Source organism: Muscardinus avellanarius, assembly GCF_963383645.1.
Source record: "Muscardinus avellanarius genome assembly, chromosome: 10".
NCBI lineage: Eukaryota > Metazoa > Chordata > Mammalia > Rodentia > Gliridae > Muscardinus > Muscardinus avellanarius.
Window position 1 is genome coordinate 98464513 of NC_137796.1, and position 16977 is coordinate 98481489.

The following is a 16977-nucleotide window of genomic DNA, read 5'->3' on the forward strand; positions in this document are numbered from 1 at the left end:
GGATCAAGTTCACTTGAAGAGCAGAATGCTGTGAATGGACCTGTACAGATTGTCAGTGTGAAAACCCTTTTTAGAAACTCTTGTTTCAGTGAAGACCAAATGGCCAAGCCTATCAAGGCCTTCACAGCTGACTTTGTGAGGCAGCTCTTGATAGGACTGCCCAACCAAGCCCTCGGACTCACGCTGTGCAGTTTTATCAGCGCCCTGGGCGTAGACATCATTGCCCAAGTGGAGGCAAAGGACTTTGGTGCTGAAAGCAAGGTCTCGGTGGACGATCTGTGTAAGAAAGCGGTGGAGCACAACATCCAGGTCGGGAAGTTCTCTCAGCTAGTCATGAACAGGGCCACCGTGTTGGCGAGTTCTTACGACACTGCCTGGAAGAAGCACGACCTGGTGCGCAGGCTGGAGACCAGCATTTCCTCCTGCAAGACGAGCCTGCAGCGGGTTCAGCTGCACATTGCCATGTTTCAGGTAAGCAGCGATTTTGTTTGCTTTGAGGTCCTGAGGAGTGAGCCCGAGGGTAAATGCTCAGTGTTTGCTCTCAAAGAGTTCCCCTGAACTACACCCCCAGCCCTTTTTATTTTTTTACTTTGAGACAGTTTCTCACTGTTGCCCAGTCTAACCTCAGACACACCTCATTGGGGTTAGATTTTCTTTTCCTCCAGTCTTAATTCATACCTCCTTTATTTAATTGTTTTTCCTGTTGCTATTACTATGATAATTTTGCTTTGAACAGTGGCAACATGAAGATCTACTTATCAATAGACCACAGGCCATGTCAGTCACACCTCCACCTCGGTCCGCCATCTTGACAAGCATGAAAAAGAAGCTGCATACTCTGAGTCAAATTGAAACATCAATCGGAACTGTTCAGGTGCGTTGTCGGCAGCACTTCCTAGCAGCACTCTGCTTTTAGGCTAGCTTGGACTCCTGCAGCATATCCGTGTTTGTCCTTGGCTTCTTACCAAAAATAAAATAATCCTTTTTCACTTTTGGGGTTTTTTTTTTTTTTTTTTTTTTTTTTTTTTTTTTTTGGTGGTACTGGGGTTCCTGGAAGCCCTTCTATCTCCGGGCTACACTCCCAGACCTATTTTTACATTTTTATTTGGAAACAGGGTCTCCTAAGCCAGCGCGTGCGGCTGGCTTCGAACCTGCGCCATCCTCCTGTCTCTGCCTCACAAGCGTGCGCCACCACGCCCGGCTTTCACTTTTGTTTTTAATTTATACTTTCTCACCCTCAAAGATAACTGAATCTTATAGTAATTCTGATTAAAACCAGAAGTGCACACATAATACATATTTCAGGTATTTAATGAATTTGATGATTGCTGCTCCTTAATACATTAAGGGAAACTTGATGATTATAAAAATTTGAATTACTTATTTCTTTACTAAAATGTACATAAGCAACAGGTTTATTATAACATCTAAGATCTTGTGCACTCCTTACACTTATCATGTAGTGATGGAATTTTGTGATGTCCAAGGCAGCAAAAAATTATCTTGAGTGATAATTATTGACAGTAATTCTTTAGATAAGTATTTTAATTTTTGAAGGAGAGAAATTGGTCTTATAATGAAGTTTATGTGTATCTTTATATTGTATGCCTTTTATACCTCATACTCAGTAGTGACATTGTTTTTTGTTTGCATAAATTAATAGTAGTGAAAAATTAAGGGTGTCATGTAATATTTAAAATTTGTAATAAAACATTTGAAGTTAGAATATTGAAATAATTTTTCTCTATAGTATGTTAATCAGAAATAACAGTATATTTTCAACTTAACAGAATTAGTTCTGGTCAGGTATGGTGGTACATGGCTGTAATTGCAGTACTTGGAAGGCCAAGACAGGATCATAGGTTTGAGGCCAGGCTCAGCAACTTATTGAGGCTTTCAGTAACTTAGTGAGACCCTGTTTCCAAATACAAAATAAAATAAGCCTGGGGGTATATCTTGGAGGTAGAATGCCTCTGGGTTCAACCTCCAGTACCACATAGAAAATAAAGAATTAATTTGAAGCCAGACACAGTGGTTTATACTTGTAATCTCAGTACTTGAGAGGCTGAGACAGAGAGATGGTAGGTTCTTGGTCAGCCTCAGCAACTTAACGAGACACTGTTTCCAAGTACAGAATTAAACAGGGCTGGGGACATATAATTCAGAGGTAGAATACCCCTGGGTTCAAGCACCAGTAACCATCAACCCCCATCCAAAAAAATGAATTCTTTTCCCCCTTTTTTTTGGTGGTACTGGGGGTGGAACCGAGAGGCTTTCTACTTTCGGGCTATACTCCCAGACCTATTTTATATTTTATTTGGAAACAGGGTCTCACTAAGTAGCTGAGGCTGGCTTCGAACCTGTGTGATCCTCCTGTCTCGGCCTCCCAAGCAAAGAAGATTACAAGTGTGCGCCACCACACCCAACTGGATTCTTGTCCTTTTTTGATTTTAAAGGTATGTTTATGTGAAAGTAAGGGGAGGCTTATAATGCCTCCAGCTGAAATACTGAACAAATAATGCAGTAGCTTTGTTATATAAACATTTTTTGTCACAGTTTTTACCATTATTTAACAACTTACGAATGTGTTGGATTGACTTTTTTTTAACAGTCAACGGTATAAAGGGATTATATTTAGAGATAGCACATTTAGTTTAGTAGGAATTTGGTATAGAAAGTATTTTGAGGACTTTTATTTTTGATGCTGGGGATTGAACTCAGAGACATATCTCTAAGCTACACCCCAGTCTTTTGTTTCTTATTTTGAAACAGCGTCTTGCTAAATTGCTGAGGCTGGCCTTATACCTGCAATCTCCCTGTCTGCGCCTCCTAAGTACTGGGATTATAGGCATGTACCACCACCCTTGGCAAGTGTTTTCTTTTAAACTTACTGCCTTGTTGGTGCAAAAGATGCCTTCTACCACTGAGCCACGTGTCCAGCCCTCTTTTTGTGGTACTGGAAACCCTTCTACCTCTGGGCTACACTCCCAGACCTATTTTATATTTTTGTTTGGAAACAGGGCCTCTTAATCCAGTGAGGCTGGCTTTGAACCTGCGTGATCCTCCTGTCTCCACTTCCCAAGTGCAGGTATTACAAGCGTGTGCCACCACCCCCCGGCCCTCTTATTTTTTTTTAATGAAAATAGGATCTCGCTAAGTTGCTGAGGCTGGCTTCGAACCTGCAGTCCTCCTATCTCAGCATCTCAAGTACTGGGATTATACAAGTGCATCACCATGCTGGGGCTACTTTTTACTTTTTTGCCTGGTCCTGGGAATTGAATCCAAGGGCCCTCTAAACTGAGCTCCATCCCCAGCCCTTTTAATCTTACTTTCACTTAGAGTCTCACTAAATTGTTGAGCCTGGCTTTAAATTTTCAGTCCTCCTGCCTCAACCTCTTAAGTAGCTGGGATTATGAGCATATACCACTAGTTAAGCCCCCCCCCCCCCCAGGTCTGGGATTTTGGACCCAGGGGCATTCAAACTCCGAGTTATACCCCCTGCCTTATTTCTTATTTGTTTTGAGATAGGGTCTCAACTAAGTCGCAGAGGGCCTCCCTAAGTAGCTGAGGCTGTCCGTGAACTGCAATCCTTCAATCTCAGCCTCTCGAATGCTGGTATTACAAGTGTGCGCTGCCAAGCCAGGCCTATTTTTGTTTTTAAAGACTGTTTAATTTAAAAATGAAAACAAAGCCAGGTGTGGCCCATACTTGTAATCCCAGCATTCAGGAGACTGAGACAGGAGGATTGCAGGTTCAGGACTAGCCTCAGCTACTTTAGTATGGCCCTCCGTAACATAGTGAGACCCTCTTTCAAAATAAAGAATAGGGCTGGGAGCGTAGCTTAGAGGTAGAATGCCTCTGGGTTCATTCTCCAGGACTGCAAAAAATAAATGAAAATGAAAACCACAAGCTGTGCATGGTGGCATACACTTGTAATGCTAGCATTTGGGAGGCTGAGACAGGAGGATCACTGTTCATGGACAGCTTCAGCTACTTAGGCTCTTTGCAACTTAGTGAGACTTTGTTTCAAAATAAAGAATAAAAAGTATGGCTGGGGGGTGTAGCTCGGAGGTAGAATGCCCCTGGGTTTCATCCCCAGTGCCACAAATAAAACAAAAAACCCTGACATTTCAGCACTGCAAAAGGAAAAGGAAATAAAGAATGAAAAAAATACAAATCTCCAAATTGTAAGACAGTACACTGAAAGCCAGTGTTTTCCTCTGCAGACGTTTGGCCTTAAATATTCAAAGTCAATTAGGACCGATGCCAAAAGGAAGCTGTTCGAAGATGTGTTCTAAGTGCCATATGCCCTACTCTGCTTATTTTGAATCTTTTCTATACAATGCTTGTCAGCTAGGACGTGGGGAATGTTGTAAATGTTCATGGAGATTCTGCTGGCTTTTATAGGAGAAACTAGCAGCCCTTGAAGCAAGTATTGAGCAGCGACTCAAGTGGGCCGGGGGTGCTAACCCTGCTTTGGCGCCTGTGCTACAGGATTTTGAAGCAACAATAGCTGAAAGAAGAAATCTCGTCCTCAAGGAGAGCCAGAGAGCAAGCCAGGTACTTGACCACGCACATGTCATGAGTTCAGGCATGGGGTTGTGAAACGGATGGGAAGCTCGTGTGCTGTCTCTTCCTCTCAGTTGGGAGCAGCAGTACCCCTCTAGTTCACAGCATGAGATAGCTAGGCCCTTTCTGGTACCCCTGTGGCTGGACTCCTGGCTGCTTATTCCCCAGCTCTGATTGTCTTCTATTTAAACATTAAAAAAGTGGATCCAGCCTCTGTTGGAAAGTAAACATGATTTCAATTCCATGTTTTTCTAAGGTTCTTTTATATACAATTATAGTAATCCAAAGATTTGAAATTTTTTTTCACTTGGCAATAAAGTGTCTCATGCAACACTTGTGCTTTTCCTGAAATTATGGATTATCTTCATTGCAATTAGGGGTGGGGAGATGTCTCCTCCACCTCCACCCCAAAAAACCCTTATGCAAATTTTTATTCATGCACAAAATAGACTCATAAAATTACCAGCTTATGTCTTATTTTACTATATTCTCCACTCATCCTTCCTACCCTATATTTAATATGAATCCTAAATATTATGTTACCTTATTAGTGAATAATTTAGTTCATAACTTTAAGAAATATTCAAGTGTAAGCCAGGCATGGTGGTGCATGCTTGTAATCCCAGCATTCGGGAGGCTGAGACAGGAGGATTGCAGTTCGCGAACAGCCTCAGCTACTTAGTGAGCCTCTGCAACTCAGTGAGACCGTTTCAAAATAAAGAATAAAAAACAGGGCAGGGGTGTAGTTCAGAGGTCGAATGCCCCTGGGTTCCATCCCCAGACCCACCAAAAAAAAAAAAAAAAACTATTCAAGTGTAATACAATACTGTTCCTATCTCTAAAAATGTGCTTAATACTCTCAAAATAGTATTAAAGTTAGGCAGGAATAAAGCAAAAGAGGAACGTTCTGGCAAAAATGCTTTCTAGAATTTAATGGTTACACAGATCATAGCTAAGTATGATGATAGTTTATTATGGAATATATTTTTATGTGAAAGTAATCTTAGCCTGGTGTGATGGTGCATGCTTGTGAAAGCAGAGCGCGGTAGGCTGAGACTGGAGGATCACAAATTTGAAGCCAGCCTCAGCAACCCTGAGCACCTATTGAGACCCTGCTTCAAAATAAATGAAAATAGAGCCTGGGTATAGCTTGTAGGTGGAATGCTCATGGGTTCTGTCCTCAGTACCACAAAAATAAATGATAATGTAGAAGATAAATTTACTTAAATGTTCTCAAGTGCTTTTGACCATCTCAGACTAATAGTTTTGAGAAGTGTGTGTGTGTGTGTGTGTGTGTGTGTGTGTGTGTGTGGTGGTGGTGGTGGTGGTGGTGGTGGTACTGGGGGTGGAACCCAGGGGTTTTTCTACCTCCGGGCTATACTCCCAGACCTATTTTATACTTTTATTTGGAAACAGGGTCTCACTAAGTTGCCGAGAGCCTCACTAAGTAGCTGAGGCTGGCTTCGAACCTGTGCGCTCCTCCTGTCTCAGTCTCCCAAGCGCAGGGATTACAAGTGTGTGCCACCACGCCTGGCATAGAACATTTTTAAATGTACGTTTATTCATAGGCTTTTATAAGGATTTTGGTCTGTTTCCCAAAGGAGTCATTCATTTTCAGAACTAATTCTAGTCTGAATTCTGGAAATGAGACTGTAGTATTTTTTCAGGTTATTGATCCCCCCACCCCTGGGCACACACTGCTTACAGTGGCACCTTTTTTTCTCTTTACAGGTCACTTTTCTCTGCAGTAATATCATTCATTTTGAGAGTTTACGAACACGAACTGCAGAAGCCTTAAACCTGGATGCTGCGTTATTCGAACTCATCAAACGGTGTCAGCAAATGTGTTCATTTGCATCACAGTTTAACAGTTCAGTCTCTGAGTTAGAGCTTCGTTTATTACAGAGAGTGGTGAGTCTGATGGAAGTAGAGACTTAGTGATTGCAATGATGAGGCCATTGTTATACTGTCAATTTAGTGTATTCATAACTCATGCGACGTTATGAGGGATATAGTGATGATTAAGTCTTGCTTTATTCCTTGAGGAGTATTTCTTTAATAATATAATGAATAAAAATGTAGAAGGGACTCACAGAACTACAAAGCACCATGGGAGCTGGGTTTGATGGCACATGCCTGTAATTCCTGTACTTGGGAGGCTTAGACAGGAAGGCCACACACAGCCTGAACAATTAGTTAGTGAGACTCTCATCAACCTAGTGAAACTTGTTTCAAGTCAGTTAAAAATAGGGCTGTGACTATAACTTGGAGGTAAGATTCTCCTGGGTTCAATGCCTGGAATAATAAAAAAAAAAAGTACTATGGACATTTAGGAGGGAGAAAGATAGTATATAGCAATGACTCAGATATACTGAAAATAGAGTAGTAGGAAAGGGGTACTAGCCAGGCATGATAGCACATGCGTGAAATCTCCCAGTATTTGGGAGCCTGACACCAGGAGGGTTGCTGCCTCAAAGCCAGCCTCACAACTTTGCCAGACTGTTTAGGGTCTTGGGGTCTAAATCTGAGCTAAAATGCCTTAGGGCTCAATCCTTGGTTCTCCTCCTCCCCCTAAAGGGGTTACTAAAAGATGAATGCTATAAAGCTGGGTCAAGTACAGACATTTTAAGCTGATAAGTTTGATAAATTGGGTGTTTGTGTTTTGTGAAAGGCATTAGGCTTTATGTTAGAAAGCTTTTGGTTTATTTCAGAGTTAATTTAGGGCAATTTGGGGCCCTGGATACAGATTATCTTTATCATCCCAAATATATCTTAAACTTTAAGCATGTATATCATGTATGACTTTGCAGTAAAGTGAGAAATCTTTGAATTTTATAGACTGTTGAACTTCATGCTGAGTGTTTTTTAGGTAGTTAATTGAAAGCTCAGCAGCCGAAGTCTTTGTATTAGCTTAAGTTACTGATAGAATCTTTTGGTGGTGGTGGTGACAAAGGTGATGGAACTCATTCCAGCTGACAGTTAAATAAATGCTTACTCTGTTTAGGACACCAGTCTTGAACATCCTATTGGCAGCTCTGAATGGCTTCTGTCAGCACACAAACAGTTGACCCAGGACATGTCTACTCAGAGGGCAATTCAGACAGAAAAAGAGCAGCAGATAGAGACAGTCTGTGAAACAGTCCAGAACCTGGTTGATAACATAAAGTCTGTGCTCACTGGCCATAACCGACAGCTTGGAGATGTCAAACATCTCCTGAAGGCAATGGCTAAGGTAAGATTCAGGCTCACTCTCTCTTACTGACACAGCTTACTCTCTCTCTTGTATAATTCTAAGTAGTTTTATTTATAGAAAAATAGTGACATTTTGTGAACAGAAACGGTTTTCTAAGTCACATCCTCAAACTTGATTCTAACTAAGCTGATTTGTGCTTTTATCAACTTAAAAAAACAAACAAACAGGTAATTAACTGGACGTGGTGGCACACGCTTCTAATCCCAGTACTTAGGAGGCAGAAGCAAGAGGATCATGGGTTCTCAGCCAAGCCTCAGCTCCTTAGTGACACTCTGCAACTTAGTAAGACCCTGTTTCAAAAATAAAGAAAAAACAGATAGGGTGTAGATTGGAGTTAGAATGCCCCTGGATTCCATCCCCAGTACTCAAAATAATCAAATAAGTTAATTAAAATAAATAAATAAGCAGGTAGTACAGCCAGGCATGTGGAACATGCCTATAATCTCAGTATTTGGAGGCTGATACAAGAAGACCATCGGTTGATGGCCAGCCTCAGGAACTTAATGAGGCTCTATTTTTCTTCTCTCCTCTTTTCTTCTCTTTCTCTCTCTCTTTCCCTTCCCTTCCTTCTTGTACTGTGCATTGAACCTAGGGGCATTCTACCTATGAACTTCAACCCCAGCCCTATTTTATTCTTTGTTTTGAAACAGGGTTTCACTAAGTTGTGGAGGGCCTCACAAGTTGCTGAGGCTGGCCACAAACCTGTGATCCTACTGTTTCAGCCTCCCAAGTACTGGGATTACAAGCAAGCACCACCACGCTCAGCTATGAAGCCCTATTTCAACAAGAACAACAACAACAAAAAAAGGATGGGTGTCTAGTTCCAAGATATAGAAACAGTCCTTGGATTGATCCCCAGGGGAATCCCCCCCCCCACACACACACACACAAGTAATACTATTCTGATTTTTGTACATGAGAAACTGAGGTTTAAATTGATTGACGTAAGTCATATAACTTGTAATGGCACTGAGATTTCAACCTAGTCTGAGTGTTTAGATTTTCAACTTCTCATCCTCTTTCTCATCTATACCCCTAAGTTCATGCACTTTGCCTCCAAAGTGAATGAAAGTTTTTTGTTCCCTCCAGTATCCTGCATAGTCCCTCCATATATCCTGCAAGTAAGGAAACTTGAGTCCTCACAAAAGACTAAATGGTTTCTTCATTATAGAACAGTAATTTAATTTTAGAATTTGTTTTTGAGTTTTTATTTGATACTGGAAACAAAGTTATAGTAGAAAAGAAATGGAAATGCAGTAGGCAGATTATACTTACTAATATTTGAAACATTTATTATCTCTTAATCAGCAGGTGAGTATTTTAAGGGTAATTACCGAGATAAAAGCCATTTTTCCTAATGATCATTCTGTTGACTCCAGGATGAAGAAGCTGCTCTGGCAGATGGTGAAGATGTCCCCTACGAGAACAGTGTTAGGCAGTTCCTGGGTGAATATAAGTCATGGCAAGACAACATCCAGACGGTGCTGTTTACATTAGTGCAGGCCATGGGTCAGGTTCGAAGTCAAGAGCATGTTGAAATGCTTCAAGAAATCACTCCCACCTTGAAAGAGCTGAAAACACAAAGTCAGAGGTGAGAATGCCTTTAGCCAAAATTTGTGATATGTGAGCAAAACATCTGGTACCTTTTACTTTTTTTCTGGCTCATATTTTTGTAAGTAGTTATCTGGGAAAACATTTCATAATAAACATCTCATAATTTTTGTGTTTCAGTGTTTATAATAATTTAGTGAGTTTTGCATCACCCTTAGTCACTGATGCGACAAATGAATGTTCAAGTCCAACATCATCTGCTACTTATCAGCCATCCTTTGCTGCAGGTAGGAAAAGAAACGAGCATCTCCATCTGTTGACAGTCTGTATGTAGATGCTAAGATGTTTAATTATACGTGTCTAATACAGAGTCACCATGTTTCCAGAGGGATTCCTTAAACTACCATACATCATACTCAAAAGATGTTGGCTTATCTTTGTTTTGTTTTTTGCGTGGTACTGGGAATGGAACCCAGGGGCCTTCTACCTCCAGGATACACCCCCAAACCTGTTTTTATATTTTATTTGAAAACAGGGTCTCACTAAGTTGCTGGAAAACCTCACTAAGCTACTGAGTCTGGCTTCGAACCTGTGATCCTCCTGTCTCAGCCTCCCATGTACTGGGATTACAAGTTTGTGCCACCATACCCGGCTCTGGCTTATCTTTAAAATGACTCAGATGAGAGAGCAAACTGCCTTATCTTCACATGGTCTTTAAAACTTATTTTATGTGCCATGGTGACAGGAATATGTAATAGCAGATACTCAAGAGGCTGATACAGGATTAGAAGCTTGAGTTTAGCTTGTGCAATTTATTGAGAACCTGTCTCAAAGTTAATTTTAAAATGGTTCAGGACTTAGTACAGTGGCGGAGCCCTTGCCTATCATGCACAATGCCTAGGGTTCAAACTACCGCCCCTCTCCCAATTATTTTATAATTTTAAAATCTATCCCTTTTGGAGCTAGGCACAGTGGCACAGGCCCGTAATTCCAGCTACTCAGGAGGCCAAAGCAGAGGGAACACAGAGTTTAAGACAAGCCTAGGAATTTAGGGAGACCCTATCTTAAAATATATTTAAAAAATATTTTTTTAAAACTGGTCTGGGGATGATAGGCATGATGGTGCACACATGAAATCCCAGTACTTGAGAGGCTGAGACGGGAAGGCTGCAGGTTCAAGGATAGCACCAGCGAGTAGTGAGGCGCTCACCACCCTAGTGAGACTCTTGTTTCAAAATAAAAAATAAGCCGGGCATGGTGGTGCACGCTTATAATCCCAGCATTCGGGAGGCTAAGACCGGAGGATCGCGGTTCGCGGACAGCCTCAGCTACTTAGTGAGGCCCTCCGCAACTTAGTGAGACCCTGTTTCAAAATAAAGAATAAAAAAAACGGCATGGGGTGTAGCTCGGATGTTGAATGCTCCTGGGTTTCATCCCAGACCTGCAATAAATAAATAAAATAAATTAATAAATAAATAATAAATAATTAAAAAATAAAATAGAGCTTGGGATATAGCTCAGAGGTAGAATGCCCCTGAGTCCAATTCCTAGTGCCTGTCTGTCTGTCTGTCTGTCTCTCTCTCTCTCTTACACACACACACACACACACACACACACACACACACACACACACATACATCTTGGAATATAACGTTTCCTCTGGGCTCAACCTCCTATACTGCAAAGAAAAAATGAATGCCTGTATGCCGGGCGTGGTGGCGCACGCTTGTCATCCCGCGCTTGGGAGCAGAGACAGGAGGATCACACAGGTTCGAAGCCAGCTGCGCTGGCTTAAGAGACCCTGTTTCCAAATAAAAATATAAAATAGGTCTGGGAGTGTAGCCCAGAGGTAGAAGGGTTCCATTCCCAGTACCACACACACACACACACACACACACAGACAAAATGAATGCCTGTTGGAAAATCAAAAATAAACACTTAATAGAAAAACTTGTAGTTCATTTCCAACTAGAGATAAGTACCAGTATGTATTCACTGATGTATGTTTTCTGTATGCATGTGTGCACATATAACATGCACATGCATTGGCATTTTTTTTTAATTGCATTTGCAATTTAAAATAAATTTAAATCTAATAACTTCCCATTTAATGTAAATCTAATAACTTCCCTGTCATGAAACCTTTTATAAACGAATTAGTGGCCAAATCTGATACTCATCCCATGCCTGTATCGTATTAATCTTCCCTTGTTGCATAGTTGTCTGTAAATTCTTGATGCCATAACTTACGGGCAGTGAACATTGTTGTACAAATCCGTATGTGAATGCCCTACAGTGTACACTGTATTTTTAGGAAAACATGCTGTGTCAAGGGATAATGACTTTTAGGTTGTAAAACCAAATTTATTTCCATGGCTGTAGTTGAGTATCTGATTTGGACTATTCACCACCACTTGCCCTTTGATTTTCTCTGTTCATCTTCATTTTCTGTTTGCCTATAACTTGAGTTGTCAACTCTTTCTCTGTAGCAGTCCGGAGCAACACTGGTCAGAAGACTCAGCCTGATGTCATGTCACAGAATGCTAAGAAGCTGATTCAGAAAAATCTAGCCACATCAGCAGATACTCCACCAAGCACTGTCCCAGGGGCTGGCAAGAGTATTGCTTGTAGTCCTAAAAAGGCCGTCAGAGACCCTAAAACTGGGAAAGGTAATAAGGATGCCTTAAAATTTTACGTGAGCTGAGAATGGTGGTACACGCTGGTAATCCTAGTACTTGGAGGTCCAGCCTCAGCAACTTAGGGGGAGAGCCTGTTGTGAAAATTAAAAAATAAAAGGTCTGGGGTGTAGCCCAGAGGTACAGTGTCCCTGGGTTTAATCCCGAATACCTCCCCCAAAATTAAAAATAAAGGGCTGGAATTGTAACTTGGAGATAGAATCCTCCTGGGTTCAATCACTAGTCTCTTCTCCCCCCCTCCCTCCCACACACACAATTATGTGAAATAGTAGCTTAACCTGTGTCTGTTTTTATTGTTTTATAGCTGTACAAGAGAGAAACTCATATGCAGTGAGCGTGTGGAAGAGAGTGAAAGCCAAGTTAGAGGGCCGAGATGTTGATCCGAACAGGAGGATGTCAGTTGCTGAACAGGTGACTATTTTTAAACATGAGCTACACATTTTACTGCTGCTGGAAAAGTATAGTTTTTTTTGTTTGTTTTTGTGGTACTGGCGGGTGGAACCTAGGGGCTTTCTACCTCTGGGCTACACCCCAGCCCTTTTTTATGTTTTATTTGGAAACAGGTCTCAGGTGCTGAGAGCCTCACTAATAAGTAGCTTCAAACCTGTGTCATCCTCCTGTCTAAGCCTCCCAAGTGCTGGGATTAAAAGCTTGCGCCACCACCACGCCCAGTTCAAAAGTATAGTTTTAAAGACCCCTTCCAAGGAAATGTGCTTGGTGTTTCAGTAAGAAATAAGGAACTTCAACCTATTTTCTGGATTCAGACATAATGGGGTAACAAAGCTTTGGAGTTATAAACATTCACCATTTAATGCTGACCAATCCTTTACTATTAGCACCACCCTCCATTTCTCTCTTTACTGAAATTTAAGGTTCGGCCATCCTTATCCCCATCAGATTCCAGTTCATTTGCATCTGAAAGTTTCAAATGAAATTTGGATGAGTAGGTACAGAAGTAATATCAGTAAATTCTCTTTGAAGATCAGTGGGCATTTGAAGTCTTTATATTAAAATTAATATTATACATATAAATTTGGGGATGAGCCAGGCGTGGTGGCACACACTTTTAATCCCAGTACTTGGGAGGCTGAGACAGGATGATCACAGATTTGAAGCCAGCCTCAGCAGCTTAGACTTCAGCAACTTAGTGAGACTTTATTTTCAAATAAAATTGAGGATGATTTTTTTTAACTCCCAGCTATTTATAATTTGAAAACCTTGGATCTACAGAAAAGTTGTAGAAGTGCTACTTACTTCATACCTAGACTCACCAGTTGTTATTTTCTCACATTGGCTTCATCATCCTCTGTGTGAATATAACATGTTTTTATAGAAGCATGTGTGGGGTTGGAATGCTGTCCTCATCACAGAATCCATAAGGCTTAGGGTTGTGACTTTCTCGAGATACACATTTTGTAATCTGTGGAGTTAGGGAGAACGTAACCTTTCTTTCCACCATCACAACTACATCTTTGGGTGATTAGAAATTTACCCTCCATCAGTTCACAGCACTTGTAAATGTGCCATATCCTTTTAAGTTCTCAGTGACTTTAAATACTGCCCTGCTTATTTTTCAGGTTGACTATGTCATTAAGGAGGCAACTAATCTAGATAACTTGGCGCAGCTGTATGAAGGTTGGACAGCCTGGGTGTGAATGGAAAACAGTAGATGAGTCTGGTTAAGCGAGGTCAGACATCCACCAGAATCAACTCAGCCTCAGGCATCCAAAGCCACACCACAGTCGGTGGTGATGCGACTGGGGGCTTACTCTGAGGATACCTAGGAAATCTCGGTGCACTAGGAAGTGAATCCTGCAGGACAGCTGCACTCAGGGATACGCCCAACACCATGGCCTGCAACCCCAGGGTCAAGGGTGAAGAAAGCAAGCTCACCGCCTGCACACGGAGATTGTCTTTCTGCCACAGAACAGCAGCAAACGTGTCAGGAGGTTAGCTGAGAACGAAATCGGGGTGCCGCGGAGCACAGAGTGATTTGGAACTCCATTCCACCTGACCCTGTGTGTACAATCCAGGAAAAACAAACCCCGCTCAGAAATAGAGGAAACTGGGGCCGCGAAGAAATCACAGCCAAGGAAGATTTGATGCATTCAGATTCTCGTGAAATAACTTGTTGCTTGGCAACAGTACTGGTTGGGTTGACCAGTAAGTACAAAAAAGCTATGCGATATGAATTTCAGAAATGGACTGAAAATGGAGAGCTATGTAACAGATACACTACATTGGAAGAACTTACTTCTGAAATGAAGGGAAAAAAAAAAACACCCCACCGATCCCCACTCCTCCCACCACTTGCCCACTCCTCTTTGACCTAATCTAGTAGATTAGCCATCTTTCAGATTCACTTTTCTTTCCACCCTTATATTTCATATACTTCAGTCTCCATGCTGTTAACTTCTATTTGGAGAGAGAAACAGGAATTTGTCTGAAAACATGGAAAATTGAAGGATTATTTAAAGGTCTGATGATCACATACAAAATGTAATTCTGGTTATTTAAGTCATTTCTGTGATTCTATCATGTACAGTTTCCAGAATTGTCACTGTGCATTCAAAAGTAATGAATCTAACAGACATTTGATTTTCTGTACACTCCCCTCTGCTTATAGTGTGCATTTTTTTGGAGGTCATTCAACTTTTCTCTCTTCTGTGATTGCTGTAGTTTCTTTCCTAGAAAGTAGCTAATCTGATGTAATCTTACCTTTTTAAAAACCAGGATAGAGTACCCATTAGAGTTTTACATTGTTGACGACAGACTAACAATAAAGTGATGTTCTGGTGGAGGTAGAGTGAAACGTTTTTTAATTGTTTTCTTATTTGGTACTTTTAATTTACAATATGTAAATTAAAAGTGCTTTAGTTTACCTGGCATTTTAGCACATGTATGTGAACCATCCGCAAAAGTGAGAACCACCAACATTTTTTATTAAGTTCAGTTATTAAGGTGGTCTCTGTGGAGTACTTTACTTTTTGCATAATTTTAATAGCTTCCTATTCAGTGATAGTTAAGTGTAATGAATTCATGATCAAGGTTTCTTTAAATTTAGCAATGCATTTCAGTCCTGACTGAGCTTAACTGTTAATTCCGAATAAAAATCCGGACTAGGATTCTTAAAATCACGTATCACCATAAAATAGAGCACAATTAAAATCTTAATTAAGTACGTTTTCTTTGCATTTTAGAGATTAGAATCGGTAGTGATCACTTTGTACTTGCCAGTCTTCACAAACTTGAGAGGTACTGAGGAAAAGTCCTACATAGCTCTGGGCCTTTTCTGTATTCTAATTGCCCCATGAATCTAGAATCCTTAAATACCTGTGAGAGAATGCATTTCCAGTATCAGTAAGTTTCTACTTTAGCAAGTATTATAAGGTGGTATTTTTGAATATCCACATGTCTAAGAGCAAGCTAAGGGAACTGTCGCATCAAATTTTCTTTTCCTTCTTGATTTTAAACCTTACTTTCATAATCAAAACAGCCTAGCTGGAATAATAATGCCATATTGTATTTCTCACGCTGCTTTATTTCCTAGAGGCTTTGGGAGCCACGGCATTCGCCACTTGATCACCTCTGTTCTCTTGAGATTTTATTCAGCACATTCTTGTCACCAGGAGAAACGATGACGTGTCCAGTTCACACTTGTTTTCCCTATATATTCAGAAATTGCTTCCACTTTGGTAAAAAAATGAAATAAGTGAATTTTATTGCCTGTGAGCTTCAGGCTTCAGAGGTACCTGGCACCTTATCCAGGCAAAAACGAGACAGCTTTATTTCACAAGACATGTGCCTCTGGTAAATTGTAACCTTTAGAACGGTCCCTCAGAGAGTAGGCGGTGGACACAGTGCTTGTCTGGTTGTAGGAGATGAGGGTCATGATGACTTCAAATCTCGTTCTTAACTGCACTCAGGACGAGACGGGCTGGCTTCCTCTGTGATGTCATTCTGTAAGTCGCCCTGCCAGCTTGAGCTTTTGTAAGAGATGACCGCAGAAAAGACAGGGCCACATTTTTGGGATTATCTTGTAAAATAGTTGAGTGCTGTGATTTTGAAGTCATAATTTTATGACAAAACATCTATAGAAAATCAGGGGTCTTTCTCTTCAGGGGTACAGAATAACCTACCAACAACCTCTCTATTCAAAGTACCCTTGGAAATTGGAATCTTAAGTGTTTTGTTGTGTTTAATTTGCTAGAATTGCCCGATTTTTAGTTGATTTTTCTACAAAGTCTTGGTTGGAGGCTTAGTTTCTGAAGCTGTTTCTCTTTTACTGTTTCTCTCGTGTCCTTTGTAGAAATTTCCCTATTTTTGTTCCTGAGTTCATGACACAGTTTGCTGGATAATAAGATTCTTCTGTGTCTGGCATTTGTGTTTTTAGAGACATGTGAGATTTTCTGTGCACGCACAAATAATCAGGCTCTTGATCTGCTCCCTGAGCTGGAGCCCCAGGCCCAGGGTGAGTTTGTAATTTAAAAGGAAAGCTTCCATCACTTCTGCCCTAAGGCTTGCCTCTAGCACCTAAACCTAGTTAGTACTTTTCTTAATATTGTCCAGTGTTTGGTGTTATCTGCATTTTTTGTTTTGTTTTTTAATTGTGGTTGTTCTGATGTGTGAAACTTAAGGAAAGAGCCATTTTTAAAAAATGCCGAGCAGGCAATGCAAGTACAGCCAAATATTAGAGTTGATGTGCAATCTTAGGTCCTTTTTAATCTGGAGTACTATAGGCAGTACTTTAAATCAAAGTCTTCCTGGCCTATTTTCCTCCACTTTTTTGTAATTACTCTGGGGGCTTACTCTTTGGCAGTACTAAAATCAAAGGAGCTGGATCTTCTCCCAATTCTTTTCATATCAATGAAAACACCTACAAGCCTGTTACTCTTATTCATCGAATAC

General features: G+C 40.9%; 1 protein-coding gene across 1 annotated transcript in view; it reads left to right on the top strand.

The window, feature by feature from the left end:
- The window catches only part of SMG1 (SMG1 nonsense mediated mRNA decay associated PI3K related kinase), a gene marked incomplete at both ends in the record, with an annotated part of 117112 nt that extends 103388 nt beyond the window's left edge, over window positions 1-13724 (top strand). Inside the window, 10 exons of the mRNA XM_080702131.1 lie at window positions 2-471; window positions 737-874; window positions 4408-4560; window positions 6301-6480; window positions 7574-7801; window positions 9202-9413; window positions 9554-9660; window positions 11863-12042; window positions 12374-12480; window positions 13647-13724. Coding sequence (XP_080558257.1) covers window positions 2-471; window positions 737-874; window positions 4408-4560; window positions 6301-6480; window positions 7574-7801; window positions 9202-9413; window positions 9554-9660; window positions 11863-12042; window positions 12374-12480; window positions 13647-13724 — 1853 coding nt within the window. The remainder of the gene's footprint in view (window position 1; window positions 472-736; window positions 875-4407; window positions 4561-6300; window positions 6481-7573; window positions 7802-9201; window positions 9414-9553; window positions 9661-11862; window positions 12043-12373; window positions 12481-13646) is intronic.
- Between the last annotated feature and the right edge of the window lie 3253 nt (window positions 13725-16977).